The sequence below is a fragment of the Mesocricetus auratus genome, unplaced genomic scaffold (assembly GCF_017639785.1).
Source record: "Mesocricetus auratus isolate SY011 unplaced genomic scaffold, BCM_Maur_2.0 Super-Scaffold_100676, whole genome shotgun sequence".
In the NCBI taxonomy this organism is placed as follows: Eukaryota; Metazoa; Chordata; class Mammalia; order Rodentia; family Cricetidae; genus Mesocricetus; species Mesocricetus auratus.
The window spans coordinates 57,382,991-57,407,001 of record NW_024429266.1 but is presented as its reverse complement, the minus strand read 5'-3'; the positions used below and the strand labels follow the sequence as shown (position 1 = coordinate 57,407,001).

Below are 24,011 nucleotides of genomic sequence, written 5' to 3'. Positions count from 1 at the left end.
CTGGAGCTAACAAATGGATAGCTCAGATTGCATGCACAGACATCCCTGTGGCTCAGCCAAGTCTCTGCTCCACAGGCAGAGCTTTGCTAAAATAACCCAGTTTCTGTGCTCTTTAAAGGTGTTTTTATGCAAGTATCCAGTGATTTCTATGCAAAACCCATCTGGGAAGAAAGCTGAACAGCACAAAGCCAGGAGTTTGAAGCCCCGGGTGGAGGTCCACATTGAGTGCCTCCCAGCTGTGGAGCCCTGAAGTAGCTATCTCCATGATCTCTACAGTCTTCATCTTACACCAGGTATTAGCAAGGGGATGCGAAGGCTGGTGGAGAAACGATAGAAGGCCTCCAGCAAATGTTCTCTTACTCTGAGTATTTCTGAGTGGCTTCCCCACCCAAACGCTAGGAGACAAACCCAGGACTCGGTGCACACTTCACAAGTACTTCGCCACTGGCCTAAACCCCCAGCTCAGTTCTCGAAAGAAACTTTGTGTTCTTTACCAAGTCCTAGCTTTGATGGGAAAATGTTCCTGGTTTGGGGCTGTGTTACTGGATTAGAGCACTTAGCCAGGGTACCCAAGGCCCTGGGTTTGATCCTCAACACTACAAAATAAATTGTATCCTAGGAAGTGTTTGCATATCTGTTTCTAGGAAAATACATACACAGACCTAAAAATCATGTCAAAACAAATCACAGCTAGTCCTGAACTCACTCCTCCATTCAAAGATGAAGGACTGGGCAGGTGGAAAGGAAGAGACCTTCCAGAGTCACAGCAGACCTTGGGAGATTTTGCTCCCCCTGGAAGAGGGACGCTAGTGACCCCTGCACATGAACCCCACTAGCTCTGCTTCAAATTCCCTCAGAAGTGAGGTGTTCTAGAATCATCCTCAGACTCAGCCTTCCTGCCCTAGAGAAAGTCAACAAGAAACAGTGGCTGAAAACGAGTGTGTCCCTTCCCCATGGAGAGGCAACTTGGAGGCCTTCTTTTTTTTTGGTTTCACGAGACAGGGTTTCTCTGTATCGTTTTGGAGGTTGTCGGTCCAGCCTGGCCTCGAACTCACAGAGATCCGCCTGCCTCTGCCTCCCGAGTGCTGGGATTAAAGGCGTGCGCCACCACTGTCCGGCTTTGGAGGCCTTCTTTCATGTGGTAAAAATACAAAGGCAGCGGACTATGATGGTGCACACCTGTAAACTCAGGGTTTTAGAAGTCCAAGGTAGGAGGATTATGAGTTAGAAGCAGCCTGAGCTACACAGTAAGACGTTGTCTCAAACAAACCATATGAAACCTGAAATGGAGGAGCTAGAGGGATGACTCAACACTTAAAGAGCACTGCTGTTCTTTCCGAGGACCCGGGATTGATTCCCAGCACCTCTATGATGGCTCTCAGTCATATATAACTCCAGTTCCAGGGGATCTGATGCCCTCTTATGGCCTCTGTGGGCATCAGGCATGCAAGGGGCACACAGACATACATTCAGGCAAAGCACTCATACACAACCCCCTGGAACCCTCATCAAGGTGGAAAGAGAAAACCAACTCTTCAGAGATGTCTTATGACCTCCATACACATACTATGATCCAGGTACAACCCTGACATCACACACACACACACACACACCACCACCACCACCACCACCACCACTACCATCACCATCACCGCTAAATAAAGTTAAAAGAGCAGAAGCCCAAATATAACAGTTTCTTTAGCACAGACGGCCCCACAGCTCTGCTTATTCTTTCTTTCTCTCTGCTCAGCTCCTGAACATGGCCAGGATTCTATTGTGGGGTCTCTGTCCACATCCCACTTGCTGCAGTCACAAGGTTCAAATGTCTCCATGCTAGGGGCACTATCGGTCCTTACAACCATGATGCTGGTCCAGAAGTCCAGACACACATATGAAACTGCTCCACAGACACAGGCAACCCCTGAACCACTGGCAGTGTGACTCCGACTGAACTTGGTTTCCCTCTACCTGTCTTTCTCTGCCCAGCAACTAACTGAACACCCCATTCTTTCTCTGCTGTCCATCAGTTGTGTTTAGGAGTTAGTTGGCTCCAGGGGCTGGTATAGCTCAGCAGTATAGCGCATCCTATCACCCCCCCTCCCTTCAACTGCCCAAGACTCCTCATCACCAGTAACTCAGGAGCAAAGCAGGCATTGCTGCTGGAATCTGCTGGACTTTGAAGGCGCTTAGCAAGAGGTGCTGGAAACCATCCTGACCCCTGGTGGCTCAACACTTGGAACTCATGAAACTGTGAACGCCTTTGACTAGTGCCAGGAGCCTTTTTGTGTGCCTGCACGTAACTGTGAGGAGCTGTGAGTGTCAAGGTGGTGGAGCCCTCGGGGCTGGGCACTTCAACTTGATGACGAGGAGAAAGGAGAGGACTGGTGGGCTGGGGGAAACCCCAGGGTGGCCAGCTGCTGCTGTGTACTGATTGAAGACTAGCTCAGAGTCTTAGGCTCAGGATATCAACAAAGACAACTCTATACGTATAGGAAGTGAACAAATGGGTAAAGACGGAGTCTTTAGGGTATTTTTGTAGCTGAACCTATAGATGGGAGGACCCTGATCCTATGGGAAATCCCTAGGTCACTGGAGACATATTATTGAAGGGGACGGTGGTACTTCTATTCCTTTCCCTCTGCCCTTTTCCCCTGGCTCATGACCTGAATAATATGCCAAGCCCTACTCCAGCCTATGCTATCCAGCATCCCATAGACTAGATCATAGACTAGAGCACCCCAAAGCAAGAGCCAAACTAATCCTTTTCTCTTTATAGTTTCCTTAAGCATGCCCCTGTAGTGATGGAAGGACCCCCGTCCCGACATGTGGTCAGTCACACTAGCCCCCTTCTTGAATCCTGTTCCCTTCCTCCCCATTCAGAAAAGTCCTGTTCACTGTGCCCCCATGAAATATCAGGGAACCTTTCTGCCTAGTTCTGCCCTCATCCAAACCCCTCCCTCTCTCAGCTATTCTGCAAGAGTGAACATCTCCCTGACAACAGCCAGAAGCGGTGTGTTTACTGCATATTTATCAGTAGACAAGTTCTCTTTATTTAGCCCAGGTTGACCTTGAACTCAATCCTTCTGTCTCCACCTCCCAAGTGCTGGGACTGTAGGGGTGCACCACCACACCTACCTGGGAAGTCTTTCTTCCTTTTTAAGTTATTTTTTAATGCCATCTATAAGGTTGTTTTGCCTGCTTATATGTCTATGCACCAAATGTGTGCAGTGCCTGAGGAGGACAGAAGAAGGTGTCAGATCCCCTGGAATTGGGTTCACAGACAGCTGTGAGCCACCGTATGGTACTGGAATCGAACATGGGTCCTCTGGAAGAGCAGCCAGTACTCTTAACCACTGAGCCATCTTTCAGCTTGGAAAGTGCTTTCTTACAGTGGATTTCCTAGAAAAGTAGTGCGTTCCCAATCCCTGGAGGTATTTAGACAGAGACTGGTAGGGATGTCACAGAAGTGATTACACCTCAGTGGAAGACTGACATAGATGTGCCCTATGAGCCTGCAGTCTGGAGTCCTCTGACTTAGATGGCGACACGGACATTCATCAGACAGGGATCTTTATTGCTCACCCCAGACCCTGCTCCTTTGCCTGGCTACATGCTAGTCAGGCCATCTAAGACTTTCCTGGAGAGAGCTGCCAAAGGCAAATCCCAAGTCAGGCCAGAAGCATCGACTCCAAAGCCTTGCTCCACTCCCTAGAGGGCTCCAAAGAGCAGGGCACTGAGGGATGTGCAGGAGGACCAAGGCTGAGACCGCCATCCCTCAGGCAGATGTCAGCTAGGGTCTGCCTCCCACTCCAGAGTAATCACCCACTGTGTCTTCTGTTGATGCTTTTAAGGTTGCAGAGTCAGAGGCCCCACAGCGGAAGGCACTTTTCCAAGGCTACTCAGCAGGCTCCTCTTCCTTGATCCCATCCTGCAATGCCAAAAATCTCTCCTCCTCCATTTCAACCTCCTCACTGTTCGGGCAGAATACAGTCCTGAACAGCCTTGGGCAGTGGTAAGGCCAGGAATAAACAAATCCTGTGTCTCTGAGAAGAGAAAGGAGGCCACGTGGCCACTTACCACATTGATGAACACCATGGTGGCTGGCCTCATTCTTGAGGAGACAGGGATGGAGATGAGCCTGCCCAGGGTGATGAAGCCCCAGAAGAGGCTGGGGAGGTAACCCGCCATCTTGTGTCCAACAGACAACGGCTTCTCCACAGCGTAGCTGTACACGAAGGCAGAATAAGCACCCTGGGGAGAGTGGAGAGCAAGGCTCACTCAGCATGCCAACGCCTCAGCTGGGACAGGCTGAGGAGGGCGGCGAAGCCAAGCTTGTCCTGTCCCTAGTGGCTGAGCCCAAGATGCTCCGGGATGCAAGATGGCGTGGAACACTCACACCCAAGCTGAGGACAGAAGGAGTACCACAGTGGCGCCTGAGGTGTCTCTAAGTCCCCATGGGGAACCGCCACAGGGCTTGGGCAGACAGACATGGCTAGAAGGAAAAGGGCTTACCCTCTTACTTTACAAATGGAGGACAGAGGGGAGGTGGGTCCACATTCGCCCTAGAGTGGTACAAGTCAGGGCAGGTTTGCTGTGGGCTGGAGCATGTGAATAGGGCCTTCTCTTAGGAGCCTCTCTCCTACAGTAGTCAATGGCTCAGTCATTCAAGACTCCCCTAACGTAGAAAACTTCTAAAAAGGGCACTAAATCGGGTAAAAGAGGTCACACATCGAATGGACAGCTGGGCTGGAGTGTGACTTGTTTATGACATTAGCTTGGGAAGCCCCATTTGTAGAGCATACCAAGAAGTTCTGCACCGGAGTTCATACAGGGTAGCCTCTCACATGGCAACAGGGTTGTGCACCTTCAAAAATGTGGGTCACAGCTGGGTATGGTGCATTTGGGAGAAGGAGGAAGAGTTCAAAGCCAGCCTAGGCTACATTTGATCTTGGCCAGAACAGCAAAGCAACTAAAACTGAAAAAAATCTGGGGCCACACACAATTGGAAATAAAACAACCAAAACACCAGACAGGCAGGCCCCTTTCTGGGCCTGGAATTCACAAAATGAAGGCAATTGGTGAGAGCAGAACAAAGTCCTGATTCGGATGGGCTGTGGCACTGTGGGAGACGGGCAGGACACCGGTTCCTGCGGACCTCCATGTGCCTGGCTCTTCTTGCCAGTCCAGGCTTGGGTATCCGGGTAGAGGCCTCTCAGCAGAGCACGCCTCTGGAGAAAGGCTCACCATCATCCCATCTGTCATGAACAGGACCAGAGCGGCTGTGACGTGGATGGCAAAGAAGGAGCACGGGGCTCCCCGGAAGTTCTTCCTCTGGCAGCAGCTGAACAGGTCCTCCTGCCCTGAAGGAGGCACAGAAGGGTGGGGTTGGTCAACTGCTCCCTCCCCTCTGCTCACCCAGACAGGAGAGCGGCAGGGGCTGCGTGCTGCCCCCACCTCCTCTAGCTGTCAGACACCTGTGAGGAGAGGCCACCGGTCTTTGCCCACTCCTGGCGGGACTCAGGCTCACAGAGTTCAAATAACTCCCCTAAGGTAACCCAGGAGAGAGTGGGGGACACGGAGACATTCTGCCTTTTTCCTTCTTCTGGCCAGGTGGCTCCATCACTTACCTTAGGAGCCCGCCAGGACCAAAGATTGCTTCTGACCACTAGCCCCGGGGGTCTAGGTTCAACTGGGTGTGGGGTTACTAGAGCAGCCAGAAGAGATTACAAGAGCCCGCACCTGGGTGTGGCTGAAACCTGGGGGCCAGCGAGGAGGTGTCTTCCTTCTCAGCAGGCCGGGTCTCCAGGGCAAGCTCATCCGCAGACAGGAGCAGTGGCTTCCGCTGGGGGCAGGTCAGCAGCTGCTCCTTGGACAGCAGGAACAGAACGGCCAGGGGCACGGGGAGCTGAGGGCAGCAGAGCGTCAGGAGGGCCTGGCCTGCCACATTTGGCCCACGTGGCAGGCTCACAGTCCAAGGCGTCCACCTCACCAAAGAGTCTTTGCCAGCCCGTGAGCCAGGCATCTGAGTACTGCCCAGGCTTGGTGTGAGCACTGCTGGCCCTGGCCGCACCCATTTCTCACAGCCTGGACTTACAAGGGTCCTCTGCTGCCTAGGCCAGCTGCTGGGTGACTGTTGACTCACACCCTTGCTCCCAATGCTGCTACAGCACAGTGCCTCTTGTGTCTGTGTGTCACAGCTCTATAAAATGTGATTGGGCGTGGGAGTCTGGAAAGAGGGCTCACGAGTTAAGAATGAGCACTTGCTGCTTTTGCAGAGGATCTAGACTTAGTTCCCAGTACCCACATGGCACCTCACGACTTTCTGTAACTCTAGTTCCCGGGGATCCCACACCCTTTTCTGGCTTTCATAGTCACCAGACACACACGAGGTATACTGGCACGCAGGCAAAATACTCATACACATCATGTAATTTTTGAGAATGCAATTGGAGGCAGAGGATATGGCCCAGTGCACAGTGCCCGTCTACCCGGCACAAGGCCTCTGGGTTCTATCCCTGGTAATATCAAGGGGTGGGGAAAATGTGCTGAGAAGATTTTTATCACATTTTCCAGATGGGGCAATCGAGGTTCAAAGTTATTGTACAACCACATACTGTTTAGACGGGAAGAGACCTGGGAGGTCAGCTGGACACAGTGAGTGTAGTTTCCCACCACACAGCTGGCGTTTGATTCTGGCCTGCACGCTCCTCCTACCTCCAGCTGCTGGAGTGATGGGATATCCTTGGAGGGCACCGAGCTCTGCTAGGAGCTTGATGGCTAAGCTACAAAACACAGCACGGATAAATGTCTACCCCCTCCCCCGCCCAGCTGGCTGCTCTGTACACTGAGCCACTTAGTCCCAAGGGTGCTCCCTAGCCCAATAGGAAACTCCTCCTACTTCTGAGGTTGCTTGGAGAAGCAGCCACTGCCTCCCAGGTGTCCCTGTCCGGGTCCAGTCACCTTCACTACCAGGAAGATCTTTATCAAGTCTAACTGCTGTCCTTCCTGCTTTGGCTGTAGCCTGGGTCCTTTGCTGAGGAAGGAGATAAAGTTCCAGAAGGGTTTAGATGTGGCCAGCAATGAGCCAGGCAGGAGTGGAAGCCAAACAGACATCCAACCTAGCACTGCACTGCTCTTAGGGAGCCCCTTGTACCCTCTAAGAAAGATGCTCACACCAGCCTGAAGGCAAAAAAACCACCCCACCCCACGCTGACACCTCTCCGTGGTGCTCTTGAGAGCCTATTTCAACACTCAAAGGCCAGTCAGGGTCACAGTTAGGTGTGGTGCCACATACCCGGAGTCTCAGCTACTCAAAAGACAGGAGTTTAAGATCAGCATGGACAACACAAGTGTGACCCCCACTCACAATAGTAGTCAAGAACAAGGTCAAATTCAATAGCCCTTGGAGGCTGTAAAGCCACACGTGGTGGCCTGCATGGCAAGAGACCCGTGTCTCCGTGCTGGGGAACCCCAGCCCTCCCTCCGGTACCTAGGGAAACAGGAAGCACACATGGAGGCTTCGGCAGCAGAAAGCCTTAGAGAAACCCAAGGGGAAGCCGCTGGACTCAAGGCCTGGCACTTAGGAGGCCTTTCTAGGGAGGTGGGTGAAGAAAAAGGCTTCACAACAGATTGACTGGCATGCCATCGGGAATATACCTCAGTTTTACAGGAATCCCACTCAGGGACACCGGTGCCACCCTGGAAACCAACCAGTGCCAGCAGGTGTGTATGTGTGTGAGCATAAGGAAGCCGTCCATTCACTTCTGTGGTGGGCTTCAGACATAAACAAATAGGGAAATTGCCGGAAATCTTGCAGCAAACAGCCTCTCTAGTCTTCACCTTCTTGGGGAAAACAGACCCTGGTCCTGTGCAGGGCTTCCTACACGCAGAGTCCTAGCAGGGATCCTTCCCTAAGCGGGACCCCTTGGAGGATGAAGGTTCAAAGCTGCCTTGATCCATGGGCATAAAAGGGAACGGAGGGAAAGTGGTGTCTTGTTGAGGGCCTCACTGACTTCCCAGCCCAGGGAAAGGAAGGCCATTTCGGCTGCTCCCTATCAGGACCTCTGGCTTGTGAGGTGTGACACCTCTATGCTTGCCCGGTATGGTATGGGTCTAGGACCTTTTCAGTGCTACATGCTGACATTTCTCTGAAGCAGTGCAGTAGCCAACTGCCTCTGCAGGACTAGGGAGAGGCAGACCTACTGCAGAGAGGCCCTGGGCCCAAGTGAGAAGCCCCACACAGGAACACAGGAACTCTCCCACAGCCTGACTATGGGCCACCTGGAATATTCTCACTTCCAGTCCATAAGAGGTCAGAATCAGGAGGTAATTAAGAGGGCCTGATGGTTACTCCCAAGCCTGGTGTGTGTGTGTGTGTGTGTGTGTGTGTGTGTGTGTGTGTGTGTGTGTGTGCGTGTGAAATCTCCCCTGAGTTAACAGGGGATCCTCTTGAGTTGTAGAGCGCTGGAGGTTTCTAGGTGAAGCCTAGGCAGAAGTCAGTGCTGACTCGGCCAGGTGCACAGAGGGGCCTGAGTAGCTGAGCTGGTCCGGTCAGTGGTTTCTGTGTTGTTTAGTTTCTTATTAACTTGGTCCAAACTGGACTCACATGGAAACAGGGAACCCAAATTGAGAAAAATGCCTGCATCAGATTAGCCTGAGGTCATGCCTGTGAGGCATTTTCTGGATTTATGCTTGACATGGGTGGTATTGCCTGTAGTCCTAGGTTGTTTAAGAAAGCAAGCTGAGGGGACTGGAGAGATGGTGGCTCAGTTGAGAGCACTGGCTGCTCTTCTAGAGGACCTGGGTTCAATTCCCAGCACCCACATGGCAGCTCACAGCTGTCTAACCCCAGCTCCAGGCGTTCGAATATCTTTATACAGATGTACATGCAGGTGCAGGTAAAATACCAAGGAGCATAAAATGAAAACAAATCTTTTTTTTTTTGTTTTTTTTGAGACAGGGAGGCTGTCCTGGTATCCTGGAACTAGCTCTTGCAGACCAGGCCAGGCTGGTCTGGAACTCACAGAGATCTGCCTGCCTCTGCCTCCCGAGTGCTGGCATTAAATGTGTGTACCACAAACGCCAGGCTTAAAAATAAATCATTAAAAAAAGCAAGCTGAAGAAGCCATGGGGAGCCAGGCAGCCAGCAGTGCCCCTGCCTGGCTTCTGCTTCAGCTCCTGCCGCTGGTTCCTGCCCTGGCTGCCCTCCAAGATGGACTATAAAGTGTAAGCCAAAATAAACCCTTTCTTCCCATTGGCTGCTTTTGGTATTTTATCACAGATACAGAACCAAATTAGGAGTTTCTCTACTGTTTCTATCTATCACTTTAAGGAAACAGGAACCCAAGGAGCAGGTCTAAGAGATCCCCATCAGTGATGAAGGGCCCCAGAGAAGAAGCCACTATGTGCCATGGCCTCTTGGTCACGGAGGAACACATATGGTTTCCACAAGGCCTCAGGAAACTTAGAAGTTGACCTTGCTTTTCACTGTGTAAACATACCCACTGCCTTCCTTTCTTGAGAAATGCGAACACAGTCACAGTGAGGGACCTTGGAGATGATTCCTACAGGTCACTTCTCCCTCCTGGCTGCACACTGTGGACCCTGGCATGTTTCGTGGGTCTGAAGATTCTGCGCTGGGAAGCTGTCCCCCAGGTCCCTACCCCACCTGCACCAGAGACACTCACATTAATGAGAGCCATGATCCAGAAGGCATAGGATACGTGGTTCTCTGTCGAATCCTTTGGGGACGGCCTGGGGATCGTCTGGTTTGACCAAGGCTGGGTCGCTGCATGGTGTGGGCCCAGGATCCGGGATGCATGGAACAGGTGGCTTCTGGAGGTGGCATTGGCTGTGCTGTTAGCAGGAAAGCAGTTGGCCTCTGACAGGAAGGGGTCCGCAATCAGGGGGCTCAGCAGAGCACCAAAGCCCACGAAGAAATGGAGGACCTGGGTGGGGGGTGGGCACCGCTCAGCCTGGCTCAGGACCTTCATGCAGAGGGCGCAACCTCCCCTCACCTTTACCTTGTGCCCCAGCCAGGGTCCCCCTGCCTGGCCCTAGAGTTGGGAGGAAGACTCAGGAAGTAGGAGAGGGAAGGAGAAATGTCAACAGTAGCCTCTGCACCACGCTTGATGCCTGGAGCGTGATAGAAGTCAATCCCTCCTCCCCCTCTCACTTCCCCGGCCTTATTCCCACTGGTGCTGTGCCGGTTGTGGCCGTCAATTTCATCAACTTGATTGGACTGAGATACACCTAGGGCACTAGGAGAGCACCCCTCTGGAGAAGTCTGTGAAGGCGTTTCCAGGGCGACTTAACTAACGAGGGAAGCCCCACCCTGAATACGGGTGACACCATCCGGTCAGCTGGGGTCTGAGACTGAGTCCAAAAAGGAAAAGGAGACAGCAGAGTCCTGGCATTCCCCTCTGTTTCCTGGTTGGTGCCAAGGACTGAGCCACTCCAGACACCGCTCCTTCCCCACCATTACGGACCGCATCCCCCTGCTCTGTGAGCCAAAAGTAACTCTCTTCCCTTAACCTGCTTTGTTGGGGACTTGGTAGCAGCCCCACGCACTGGGTGACTGGAAGGAAAGAGGAGAGGAGGAGAGACATGGGAGAACAGACAGCGAGCCCTCAGTAACACCGCCTTTGCTCTTTAGAGAACTTTTGTTAACACTGGGGTTCCTGGAGAGGCCAACAAGGCAGGCAGAGATCACCCTGGAGAGACGAAGAAACCCAAACCCAGGTATTAGGTCACTGATGGGCGTGTGGCCCAGCTGGTGGGTGACCAGGGCAGGCTGAGTCACCACCATCCCAGGGGAGGGTCTGGGGAGCTCCCTGCGCTCTGCCCACTACCCAGCCTCCCTCTGTGCAGCTCACCTGAAGGAAGAAGGCCGAGTCCTTCTGGTATATCCTCACCAGCTGCATGTTGGCCACGGTGTCGATGCAGCCCATGGCTAGGCCCGCCAGCGCTATGACCGAGGCCAACACTTCCACATCATGGCAGAAGGGGATGACAGCAAATACCAGGGAGATGGCCAGGGTAGAGGTGAAGAGGGCCCATAGCGATTGGGCCAGGCTGGGCAGGGGAGAGCTGGAGTCAGCAGAGGAGCCCAGAGCCTTCCTGGAAGGCCCCTCCTCCTTGCCATTGCTCTGCTACCAGCAGGAAGGGAACTGCTCACGAGCTGTGAGCTGCAGGCAGGTGGGTAAGTTCGAGTCCTGTGTGCAGCAAAAGCCTCTCTTGGCTGCCATGAGTACTTACAAAGCTCAGTTATCATTTTTGCATTGTTAAAACCTTAAATGATTCACTTTAAGCAGTTCTATGAACTCTCAGGGAGGCTACTTTGAGCATCTTCAAGGGACCAGTGCCATATATCTAAAGATAAGGGTTGGGGACCCAGGATGAGCCTGAGTCTGGAAATCCTCAGCTGGGCAGGAGTAGGGCCAGGTAAGCTACATGTGCCCTTCTCATAGGAATTGGCAAGAGTTGTATTTCAAGGAAGAACCAAGCTGCCAGGAGCAAAGCCACAACAGAATTTGGCTAATTTAGTGATCCCTCTTCAAGGACGGAGGTCAGGGGTTATCCCCACTGAGACCAGCCTGAGCAGTTCCCGGTTCAGACAGACATCAGAACAGCCCTCAGAGGGCTGTCCCCATGAGAGAGCAATGTCAAGGTTCTTTTGGCAGTGACTTCTGCCTGATTACCAACTGCCCTTAGAAAGGACCAAAAGCTTGTGTGTTTAGGACCACCCTACAGGCTAACGTGCTGTATTTCGGGGAAGAGCTTGGGCAGCAAGAAGGTTTTGGAGGTTGTGGAAGAATGCCCTCAGATTACGAGAAGGGATGGTTGAGGCGAGACCACCTCTGTGGTTCCAGAGCACTGGAAGGGCGGAGGGGATGCTGGGAGCAGATTTTCTTTTGCCAGCACTCGTCTCTGATCCCCCTCGGCACTCGGCCATCTCATCTTGTATCCGATTAAAGCCTTTATCAGAAGAGCTCTGTTGATAGCAGCAGTTCATTATTTTGTTATTTTCTCATTTCCAGGCTGATCTGTTGAGGAGATTACTGTTCATGACCCCTGTCTGCTCTCACTCAGAACCTGGGGGGACACTTGCTTCGGGCCAAGCTTAAGACGATGAGGAACGGTGGCTGCAATGCGGGTGGTCCATTTAGGCCACTGTCCCTTGGTCCCCGCTCTGAGAGTCCCTAGCCCTGACCTGCCAGCTGCCCTACCTCAGTGCTTCCTTGTGTTTCTGCTTCCTGCTCTGTGATAGCATGTCTCATCTGCCTCTTCTCCTGGGACCAGCACAGAGGGGATGCCTATGCACACAGGCTTGATGAAGAAGGCAGACTTTTCCTTTCCGCTGTCTCTCCCCCGAACACTTCCTTTCCTTGTGTAAGACAGGTGGACAGCCTCTTGCAGACCAACTTCAGGGACAGCAAGAGTCACTTCTATGTGTACTTCAACCCATTACCATTACGTCACTCACCTGGTCGAGGGCAAATACTCTCTCAAGAACTAACATATTTCAGGTAGATGCTTGCCATCCTAGCACCCTGGGGTAGGAGGAAGGTGGAGAGTTCAGCACAGCTTGGGCTACATAGAAAAACCATTTGTTAAAAAGACAAAAGAAACCCAGCGATTGGGTGAGTGCTGGGAGAACGGCTCCGTGGTAGACTGTGTGCCTAGTGTGTGTCTAGTGGGTATCCTGGGGGTGTGGCTGGTGTGGAGTGATTCAATACAGCACTTAGGCTTGTAACAAAATCCTGCAGGGATGGGACCTAAGACCAATAAGCTGTGACAGAAGAAACCTCAGGGAGGTAGGAAAGGAAGGGACGGGTAGTGCCTGGAGTTACTGTGTGCATGAAGGCCACTGGACTCACTCGCAGTGGTACAGACTTTAAGTACACATGAGAACATGGGGAGGTGGACTCCAGGCTTGTGCCCATTTGACCCAAGAGTGAACCCAGGCTGGGAGGAAGCAGACATGAAAAATTCCTTCCCTGTGTCTCTTGCCAGGACTTGGGTTGTGGTTGGAGTCTAGATTTGCTATTGAAGTATGGAAGGCTAACCCCACATTTATTCTGGGTTTGTGGGCCAAATTGTAGGTCCGCAGCTCACTCTTGCAGGTGCTATAGGGCTGTGTGTGGACATTCCAGAAATCCTTTAGAATGATACATTGTTCCCAGGGCCAGACTGAAGTATATGCATTGCCTGTTTTAAATGGCTGAACTAATAAGCTCTTCCAGGAATATGGGTAAGCAAAAACTGAAGAGTAATAACGATCCGGGTAGTGGTGATGCATGCCTATAATCCCAGCACTCGAGGGGCAGAGGCAGGCAGATCTCTGTGAGTTCTAGGCCAGCCTGGTCTACATATCTAGTTCCAGGATAGCTAGGACTGTTACACAGAGAAACCCTGTCTCAAAAAACCAAAAAGATTTTGAAATCAAAGGTGCAGTGGACTATGTGGTGGAAACTTGGTTTGAGGCTCGCCTCTGATAATGCCCAATGTGTGACCTGTGTCAAGCCACCACTACCCAGCCTCTCCTGAGGCTCGGTTTCCTCCACTCTAATCGGATAGCAAGTGCTCCACCTCAGGGCCTCATGCAGCTCCTCCCCAGTGCTCATCCCTCTTGCAGCCTTGGGCTTCCTCAGCGTCACTGCAGGGCCCAGGACATGCGCCAGCAAGAAGAAGGCAGGGACCAGTGCCAACTCTAGGCTTCTTCCCACCTTTCTTGTGAGTGATCCTTGCAGGCTGATCCAGGAATGTCCCAGGAGCCCCCACACTGGCCCCACCCAGTGCATCAGCTTGAGCAGCTCAGCCAGGACCCGAGAGACCACTCACTTTAAAGATCAGGGAACTGAGGTCTAGATGGGAAGAGAGTAGTGCGGAACTGAGCCCAGGGTCTTGACTCCCAACTGAGGCAAACATCCCACAGAGTGTCATTGACCTGCCCTCCACTGGAACTCAGAGGCACATTTGGACCAGTTAAAGAGTCTCTTTCCTCCAAGGCCTAAGAAACCCATGCCAGGAAGCCTGATAAACGGTCAAGTTACTTATTAATGGCTCCACACAGAGCTGTAAATGGAAGTGGGGGGGGCAGGGGGCAGCGTCCTTACTCAGGTTGGCTGCGACTATGGTGGCCTTGCCTGCTGGGCCACTTTGGCTATGTGACCTTGAGCAGGCTGTTAACCCCCTCTCAGCACTGGTTGCCAGGTACACATGTGATGTGTCCCCGCCTTGGGCACCTGTTCTTGGTTTCCTGGTGCTGTGAAAAGAGGCGGAACTGCATGATTCTGTATAGGCAGGGCCCACTCCTGCTCTCTGTCCCCAGGTGGGGAAGAATTCTGCTGAGGCCTAATTCCATGCTGCCTGGAGTCACCTCAGGGTCTGGGATCCTGCTGTTCTCCTCGGGAGCTCCCTCTCCATGGCAAGGATGCTCAGGACCTCACCTTTCCCTGCCCCGGTGGACCCACGGGAAGGGATGGAGGATAGAGTGGGGGGGGGTCACAGCAGAAGCAGCACCTACCAACCTCATCATGGGGCAGGAAGCCCATCCTTCTAGGAACTAGGATCAGTTAGCAACTTTCTCTCAAGCCAGGCTGGGGGAGCAAGAAGGGTTCCCTATACCCCAGTCACCCCAAACCTCCATACCTCCACACTGTTTCACATGGTTTCTAAACTATAAAATTCAACTATTTAAGTGTATAACTCAATGTCTGTTTTTTTCATATTGTGAGTGATGAACCCACCACCGTAGTTTAAATTTTGAGGTTTGTTTATTGTCTTTGTGAGACAGAGTCTCACTATATAGCCAAGGTTTCCCCAAAACTCACAATCTTCCTTCATCAGCAACCCCACCCCATCTACCCACCCCACCTCCAAGTGCTGGGATTATGGTCGTGCATTGCTGTGTGTAGTTTAAATGTAAAATATTTCTGCCATTTCAGAGAGAAATCCTATACCCACCAGCAGTCACCCCATGCTTCTCCACACCCATCTCCAGCCTCAGGCAACTTCCTACCTCTTATGATGAGGCTTTCTGCCACTCTAGGTCCTCTGTGCTGGACAGCCCATGTAAATGGCCCCAGACCCTTTGTGGTCCTCATGGCTAGTACTTTGGCTGCATGAGACACCCTTGTAAGGATGGCTCCACAGGCTTGCCTGTCCCTTTATTTATGCCGCATTTTATTTACCTGGCCATCTACTTCTGAAAACTAGTTTATTTCTACTTATTATGAATAATAAATAATGTTGCTGTGCACATCCAAGTACACATTTTGGTGTAGACAAATGTTTTCATTTCTCTTGGGCATATACTGGGTTCATGGTAATTCTGTGTTGAATTTCTGTTGTTTTGTTTTGACTGAGACAAGTTCTCAAGTAGCCCAGGCTGGCCTCAAACACCTTGTGTAGTGAAGGACAACTATGAATCCTGATCCTCCTGTCTCTATCTCCCCAGGACTGGAACTACAGGCTTACACCCCTACGCCTGATTTTCAGTTGGTTTTAAACAAGGACCTCTCTGGTGCTGAACTCCCAGGAAGACTCTGGCACGGGTTCGTGACCTTTCAAGGTGGACAAGCTTTTGATGGGACAGAGGCATTCTAGAAGTGAGGCCAACAGAGGCCAGCCCAGAGAGGGGGAACTGATGAGGATGAGTTCCAGGCCCTGCAAGGGCCCAGTGACTTGAGATGCAAGTGGACTTCAAGCTGGCTATGAGGAAGGTGTGAAGGAGGGGTTCTTAGTTGGATCTAGGCAGCATGGGACTTGAAGATAAGAGGGAATTAGATTTTAAAAGTTAGACAAGGAAGGTGTCAATTGGCATATCTTGATATCAAGCCCTCAACCACTTAGTGCAGGGGAGTAGTCATGGGGAGACTGGGAGATAGATGCTGGAGATCTCAAATCATCAATCTACTGATGTCCTGAGATAAGGGGGTTTCCCAACTGCCCAGGGTAGTTAGACAGGTCCCACAAACCAGGAAAACCCTCTAACCTTTTGTCTAAATACTCCTTACCTGTCCTGCCAAATCACATGCCTCGTCACCCTGTCAGCCGGGTGGCTTTCTGTGTCTCTTCTCTAGATTCCCTCTGTGCTGAACAAGATTTTCCTAGAGAGGCTCCAGCCCAGGGTCTGGGGGCTGCTCGTCCTCTGCTAACTCTGCAGACAGCTTCATTTCAAGGCTACACTCTAGTGTTTCTGCTATGGGCAAGGGAGGAAGGTTGCTGTTGCCCTGAGGACCTACTCCAATGCCTGCTCTATGGATGCATCTAGAAGGCTCCCTGTGGCCCAGAGCCCTCAGAGTAGGCCTAGATAGGACCTAAGCAGAACCCTAAAGCAAAGCATCTGGGGTGTCACTACCCCCACCCCCCTCTCTACAGCTGGCCCTTGGGATTTGTTAAGGCAACCTCCCATTCCCAATGCCAGCCTGGCACACTGGCTGGTAATCACTTCCTTGCAGGGATATTAGCATTTCAGCAGACAGGCGAGGCTGTGCTCCACTTGAGGACAGACAGGGCTTCTGTTCAGCTCACTTGGAGGTGTGAATGGGGAGACTGCTCAGAGTTAGCCAGGTGGGGAACATCATTGCTGATACTCAGGACCCCCCCCCCCCCCCTTTCCCACCAGAGGCCAGCTTTGCTCTGTATCAAAGAAAACGGTTTTTGGTGACATTTTGTCTTGAAGCCAAAAGGGCTGAAACTCAGAATTTAAAGCCAAACCTCAAGAGCCCTACCTGGCTTGGGAAGATCCCAGTAGGAAGCCCAGAGGCACATGTTGCCTTCCCAAGCACCGTCAGGGCTCAAGAAAACTCGTCCATGGCCCACGAAGACTGACAGGATATCCATCTCCTGCCCAAACCTCAGCTATAGAGCAGCCATGGACAGGAACAAGGCAGGAACTGCTTCTAAGGATCCTGGGATTACAGACAAATGCCTGTGTCCAAACCCTGGAACTGTGTGATGTGGGACAAAGTCCCCCTTCTTCCTTCCTTCCTTCCTTCCTTTCTTCCTTCCTTCCTTCCTTCCTTCCTTCCTTCCTTTTTCTCTTTCTTTCTTTCTCTCTCTCTCTCTCTCTCTCTCTCTCTCTCTCTTTCTTTCTTTCTTTCTCATTTTTGTTCAAGACAGGGTTTCTCTTTGTAACAGCTCTGGCTGTTCTGGAACTCACTCTGTAGATCAGGCTGCCCTAAAACTCATAGACATCCACCTGCCTCTGCACCCCAAGTGCTGGGATTAAAGGTGTGCACCACCACTTCCTGGCCTCTTTATTCTATTCTATTTCATTTTATTTTGGCTGCTTGAGACAGGGTCTTGCTATGTAGCCCAGGCTGGCCTCCAATTCATGGTTCTCCCGACTCAGTCTCCAGAGAGCTGGGATTAGTACACCTAGGTGAATTTCTTAACCCCTCTGTGTCTCTACTTCCTTGGGTATAAAATGGAGACAACAGGATTACTTCTCAGGGTTGTGGTGAAAGGTAAATGAGTTGATAGAATTGACAATGGCCCTGGCACAGGCCTTTTGCACAATAGTTTAGTAGCTACTGTTGACATTACTGTGGTTTCCTGCTGCAGGAGTCGCTCTGTTGCATTCAGGGCCCTGGTGGATAAGGAACCTAGAGAGAGAAACAACGCCAGAGAGAGATGGCCCAGTTGGGCATGTGTTTCTGCCAGCCTGTCAGGTAGAACGAGCCTCAGTCCTCTCTCTGTGTGCTACATATGTTTCTAAGGAGTTCCCGGAAGGAGAGCTTCTCCAAATCAGCACAGCAGAACACCCGTGAGGGTTAGGACTGTGGTCCTGCCTGGCGCACATGCATCCCTGGGTTCCATATCCAACACCCCTAGACAACAACAGAACCCCTCCTCGGACAGTCAGAGACATTCCCTCTTCCTTTTCATTAATTGTCTAGCCTGAACAGATCTTTGGAATTTCTGTATATCCGATCCTATTCCAAACCCACAAAAAACACTGATAGTCACAAGAAATGAAACTCGTCACTCTGCAATTGCTGAGATAGAGCAAGCTCTGGGTTGCTTAGACTGGGGTCCACTTCATGCTGACACCTGTACTGCACCTTCCTGCAGCTGCACACCTAGAGGACTGAGCCCTAGAGCCCTTTGGCCCACGTTTTAAATTTGTATTTATTTATTTTGCGATAGACCTCCCAACCGTGGTTTTGCGGTGCAGGTGGAAGACCACACAACAGCCTCTGGTGTACAGGACGTTCAGCCTCAGCTGTAGGTCTCTGCTCCTGGCTGAAGAGAGAGTAGAGGCAGTTGCTTTTCTAGGAAAGGGGCTCCTATACAATTAGCCAGGGGAACAGGACTCTATGCGGCACCCAAAGGGTGTCATTCTGAGTGCCAGAGAGAGATCAGAGCTCTGTCCTGTCAGAGACCAGGGAGGAGTAACAAGGTTGGAGGGGTACAGAGGGGACCCTGGGTACCAGAGATAGAGAATGGATGGGAGGCTCTACACTCTCTACCCGGCCCTCGCTATGCGAATCTCAGAGGCCCAAGGGCTCAGCCTCTGCATGCCAACGCTGCAGCGGTGTCCTGGCTCCCACTCCAGGGGCCTCACCACCTAGGTGAAGGGACCACCTGTATCAATCCATGTGGCGCTCCTATTAGTAGAGCCAACAATTGCGTTCCTGTTCAAACCACAGGCCAACCCTGTCACCGAGGACTGCCCACCCGAGCTGACAACACCAACTGTCTGCCCACCTCAGTGCCAATTCCACCTCCGGTGCTGGGGCTACAAAAATCTCAAGAGCGGGTGCTACGCATCTCTGCACATTCCATCCCTCTTTGGCTGGTGGGCTCGGTGAACGAGGGTGGAAAGGTTTTAAACTCTCTCAGGGGTGAGTGGAGACAAACACATAGCCCAGAAGTCACCTTCAGTCCCGGGAGAGTTTTCCGGGAGAGCTTGTGGTGGGGGAGGGAGGCAGCCCCTGGGGCTAAGACCTGGTGTAGCCGGGCAGATGGTCGCAGCTGCGGGGATGTGAAGGGGCACGCGGGCGCGACACTCACGTCCTCTTGAAGACGCCCCCGAGGGCGCTGCCCAGCAGGAGGCAGAGCTGCTGCGAGAAGAAGACCCAGGAGATCTGGGGCAGCGAGCTGTGCGTTTGGCAGCGCAGGTCCAGCAGCGTGGGCCCCAGGAAGGCGATGCACAGGCCGAAGCTGAAGAAGACGCTCCAGTAGGTGAGCGTGGGCTGCAGGTTGCGGCGGAGCAGTTCCGACACCCGGCCGTCGCAGCCCATGGCTCGGCCGGCAGCTCACAGCGAGCCCAGGGCCGAGTGCGGAGGCCGGGCGGGAGGAGGAGAGGAGGGGAGCGCCGCGCGGCTGCCCCGCCCTCGGGCAGCGCGGGGACGCCTGGCGGTCGGGGGCGCTGTGGACGCACGTGTCCCGCTGCGGGGAGGGCCCCGCCTCGCCTTGGGTCCCTGGAGCCTACGCTGGAACCCAATGGCTCGCGCAAAACGCTTCGTGAGCCTTTTCTCTTGGCGACCAGAATCCTCATCCCTTGATCCTGGGGATGCTGCAGGTGGACTTCGAGGGTCTCCCGGTGCCGCCCTCTATCCCCACACCTACCCCCACGGGAGAAAAATAGTCTCAAGTGAACATTGTTTTCTTGTGGCTTTCATTTGGAACCTCAAAGGGTTCAGCCACCCTCCCCTCTCAAACAAAACAAAACAAAAACAAACAAACAAAAAATCTTGGCCCTTCATTTTGCTGCTTTTAGGTTCAAGGTCTACAATATGGTAGGCCACTATCCTCAGTCCTAGAAACTTAAGTGTCCTCCACTCTAAGCTTGGGGATAGGAAGGCGACATCCGCACCTATCCCATCCCATCATAGGTGTGACATGCTCAAGACTGTTTCTTCCCAGTGCGGTGAGGGAAGGCAGAAACCTTAGGACTCCTAGAGTTATTCTGAGATAAACCTCCACTCAGAGTTCTCTTTCCACTTGAAAAGGTCTGCAATGGGGAGGGGTTTGTTTACAGTCCAGGACCCTACTGCGGACCCCGTGGCCCTGGATGGTTGTGTGTGGTCCCACTCCTGAGGGAGCTAGGATGTGGTGCCTGTACCAGATCTAGCAGCGGAGCAGTAAGGCCGGTCAGTGTCTCCCTTGCCTCGTATTCTAACAGCAGTGGAGGCTGTGACATCGTGCCCACTTGTATCCAGGGGTATCAGAACTGAAAGTTCCCAGAAAGTGTTTGGGACAACTTGACATGAAATGGAGACAACAACTTCTCTTGCAGGCACACCACCTCAAGATGCTATCCCTACGCGCCAGGAGAGAGCTCTGTGGAAATCCCTTATCAGCAATGAGGCCAGATTACAAAGGAAGCCTGTGGTTGGTCTCAAAAAGGAAGACTGGGGACCAGAACACACACAGGATAGCAACTGTCTCTGTGCCAGGCGCTTTTTGATAATCACTTAAAAGCTCTTAAAATTTCCTCTCTGGAGGCAGAGGCAGGTGGATCTCTGTGTGTTCGAGGCCAGCCTGGGCCACAGAACTAGTTCCAGGACAGCTAGGGCTGTTACACAGAGAAACCCTGTCTTGAAAAATCGGGGAAAAAAGTTCTTAAAATGGTGTAAACCCAGGACATGCTCCAAAGCAATACGAAGCAACCCTGTCTCAAAAAAAAAATGTGTAAACCCATCTATTCTCTCCTCCCCTATAGAAAGAGACACCTAAGCTTCCAAGCAATGGTTGGGTAGATAATTACACCCTTGTGATTTCACCCATATGGGGGTTCAACTTTTTATCCTACTTAATGTTCCTCGGTCAGAAACATCTGTAAAAGCTTACTGGGCTTCACGTTAAGAAGTGGGCATCTTATCATCTGTGGTTTATACTATAGTAAAATAGTAACAGAAGATATAAGCACCGGGTGAGCAGGGTGAGCAGGCTTGAGTCTGTACTCAGCCTGTTTACAGTCAGAAGGCTGCTGGGTGCTCTACTGTATGAGGCTTCAGGTGAAGACAGAGGTGAGGCGAGGAGGGCAGCTAGGAGGTGGACTGCAAGAGGATAATGAGAGGCCAGAGGAGCTCCTGGGAAGGTTACGTGGACCAGGTGATGGAGTGGATCTGGGAGGTGAGCCGGAACAATAAGGCCAGACCCATCCTCTTCCCTTCCTATCTGTTTTCCAGCTTCACACACTCTCCACTTCCTTCTGAAGAATCGAAGCGCAGATGCTGTAAAAGCCAGACGACTTTATTTGGGGTCTAAGAACTGTAGCTGGGGAAAGCACAGATCGGACGGCTGAGTCAGTGCTCCAAACACAATTCATCATACAGACTTTAAGGATAGAGGGAGTGACACAGTTACTCGGGGGGATGCGCCATGCCTCTCACCTGCCAGGCTGCTGTTTCAGGGCTGCACCTGATTGGTTGCGCTGCCTGCACAGGTATAGAGTTCGTTAGTCATTTGTGAGCCTGTTACTGCTGCTGTATCCAATAAAAGACATTAATACCTTCCAAGACCTTGCCCTGCTCAAAGTTCTCCTTCCCATGTCATTTTCATGGCCAGTTTATGAATTCTGTCTCCCTTGCCAGGAGGCTCCATGTCTATAGTCCTAGCACTTGCAAGGTAGCAGGAGGGGTTCCAGGTCACCCTAGCTATATAGAAAGTTGACTAGGCTACATGAAACCCTACCTCAAAAAATGAACAATGTATTCCTATGCAGCAGCCCAATGTTTGCATAGATCAGTAGTTCCTTAAAGTCCCCACAACTCCATTTGGTTTTTTATTTAATTTTTTTTTTGAGATGAGGTTTTTCTGTGTAGCCCTGGCTGTCCTGGAACTTACTGTGTAGACCAGGCTGGCCTCACACTCAGAGATTCTCCTGCTTCTGCCTCCCAAGTGCTGGGATTAAAGATGTGGGGCCACCACATCCAGATGACAGCTCCAATTTTATTTTAAAATCTCCTCAAGGGTTAGTTTTATGTGGAAGGGAGGCTCACAAGGCCCCATCTTTCCTTGAGGATCTTTAGGTTGTTAGTGGTTACTGGAGATAAAAGAGACATTTTCTTCAGTGATGTGGCCTCCGGTAAATCACTCATGTTCCTATAAATAACCCCCTTCTTGGGTCCTGTAAGTAACCCTAATTAAATATATTGGATCAACACACATACACACACACACAAACACAAACACACACCACACACATGCATACACATACACACACCACACATACATATACATCACACACCACACACACACAAACACACACAAACATGCGCACACACACAAATACACAACACACACACACACCACATACACAGCACACATCACACACATATACACACAACACACACACAAACACATATATACCACACACACCACATACACACACCATACACACACCACACACACATATACACAAACACACCACACACACACAAACATCACACATACACACCACACACACACACACAGTACCAGGAGGACTAGTTGGGAAGAGGAAAGAGGTCTGTGGGGGTGAAGGAAAACAGATGGTGACAGGGAGGATGAAAGTGCATTATGCACACATATGAAAATGCCATCATGAAGCCCAATATCGTGTTCAGCTAATGTACAATAAAAATTTTTTTATAAAGAAAATAGTGTTTTAGTCTGTGATGATTTCTTGGAATGCCAAGGTGTGCCCTCCTCCTGCATTTAGAGTAAAACCAAACTGGGGGCTGGAAAGACGGCTCGGTGGTTAGGAGCACACTGACCGCTCTTCCGGAGGACCGGAGGCTTGTTTTCCAGCGCTACACAGTAGCTCACAACTGTCTACGACTCCAGTCCCTCTTCTGGCCTCAGCAGGCAAAACATCCATAAAAACGAAAAGCTTTTTAAAAAAGAAGCAAACTGAGGCGCTGGAGAGAGGGCTCAGTGGGTAAAGGCACTTGAGGCCAAGCCTGATGACCTCGGTTCGATTCCTAGGGCCCCTGTGGTGGAGGGAGAGCACTGACTCCTGTAAAATGGCACATATGTGTCCACATTCCCGCACACTAAAACAAATGCATAAAATGGGAAACTTAGATAGAAGCAAAGTTCAAACAAAAGGACCCGCCCCATCTCCACCAAAGCTAGTCTCATGGTAACTTTCTCTCTGATTCCATACTCGGTTAGGAACCTTCCCCACATAAGCTCTGTCTGACTCCCTTCACTCTGAGACACCTCTCATCAGGACTATTCCAGCTGCTGCCAGCCTCTCCACCGTTCAGGCAGCCATCAGCTCTTCAAAGCTGCCCCTTGAGTTCTTGGGCCCCAGGGCAGTAACCTAAGTTCTAGTTTCCTGTCCCAGGGTGCCCCGCCTGCCAATAGGACATCGAGAGCTGGATAAACAGCTGGGAGCTGATATTTGCACAACTTCTTTACAACTTTTGGTTTTATATTTCTGTAACTTACCTCTCAACTAAAACAAGTTCCGTAAGAACAGAGGCTGTCCTAGACCCGTCTTGATGACTTTTGAGACAGATGTGGCTGCCCTTGAACTCACAGCAATCCTTCTGCCTCAGCATCCCAAGTATGAGAATTGCAAGCACGTGCTACTGCATCTTGCTCTTTTTCATTATGTTGTATTTACTCTTTAGTTGATTTGGGGGAGCTTGAGTTCCAGGGATAGAACTCAGGTCTTCAGGCTTGTCAGCAAGGGCCTGTACCTACTGACCCATCTCACCAGCCCCTGCTGAGTATTTAAATGTCTGCTCTTGGGGTTAGGGCTGTAGCTCATTGGTAGTATTGCCCGGCTTGTATGCGAGGTCCTGTGTTTGATTCGTAGTATCACAAAAACGAAAGACCTTGCCTGTGTTTTCTTTCTTACAAACTGAAAGGGAACTGCCCCCATCCCATCCCTCACAAACTCTAGGGAGGAACTTAAGACACCCCTCCCCACCAAATGTGAGGGACCTGGTAGGGAAGAGTGTGCAGACGTGCAGGGTTTCTAGTCAGAGATAAGCTTGTTCGTTTTCAAAAGCCACCTACTCCGAAGCCCCTCTGACCTTCCTGGGTCCCTTCGTGGGACT

The 24,011-nt window shown here is 51.5% G+C and overlaps 1 protein-coding gene and 1 long non-coding RNA gene across 3 annotated transcripts in view; one reads left to right on the top strand and one right to left on the bottom strand.

Annotated features, from left to right (window-relative positions):
* Positions 1-19,322, bottom strand: part of Mfsd4a (major facilitator superfamily domain containing 4A) — a 39,266-nt gene extending 19,944 nt beyond the window's left edge. The window contains exons 1-6 of one of the 2 annotated variants that reach the window (XM_040738906.1): positions 19,024-19,322; positions 10,875-11,073; positions 9,687-9,947; positions 5,740-5,905; positions 5,245-5,360; positions 4,078-4,251 (exon numbers count right to left, since the gene is read on the bottom strand). In XM_040738906.1, coding sequence (XP_040594840.1) covers positions 4,078-4,251; positions 5,245-5,360; positions 5,740-5,905; positions 9,687-9,947; positions 10,875-11,073; positions 19,024-19,253 — 1,146 coding nt within the window. In that variant the 5' untranslated portion in view covers positions 19,254-19,322. The remainder of the gene's footprint in view (positions 1-4,077; positions 4,252-5,244; positions 5,361-5,739; positions 5,906-9,686; positions 9,948-10,874; positions 11,074-19,023) is intronic. The other variant, XM_040738907.1, reaches the window with a different exon arrangement.
* A 129-nt stretch (positions 19,323-19,451) lies between these two features.
* LOC121136876 lies at positions 19,452-21,473 on the top strand. The gene is made up of 2 exons (XR_005874049.1): positions 19,452-20,346; positions 21,147-21,473. It is a non-coding gene; the product is annotated as an uncharacterized LOC121136876 (long non-coding RNA).
* The last annotated feature ends 2,538 nt before the right edge of the window (positions 21,474-24,011 follow it).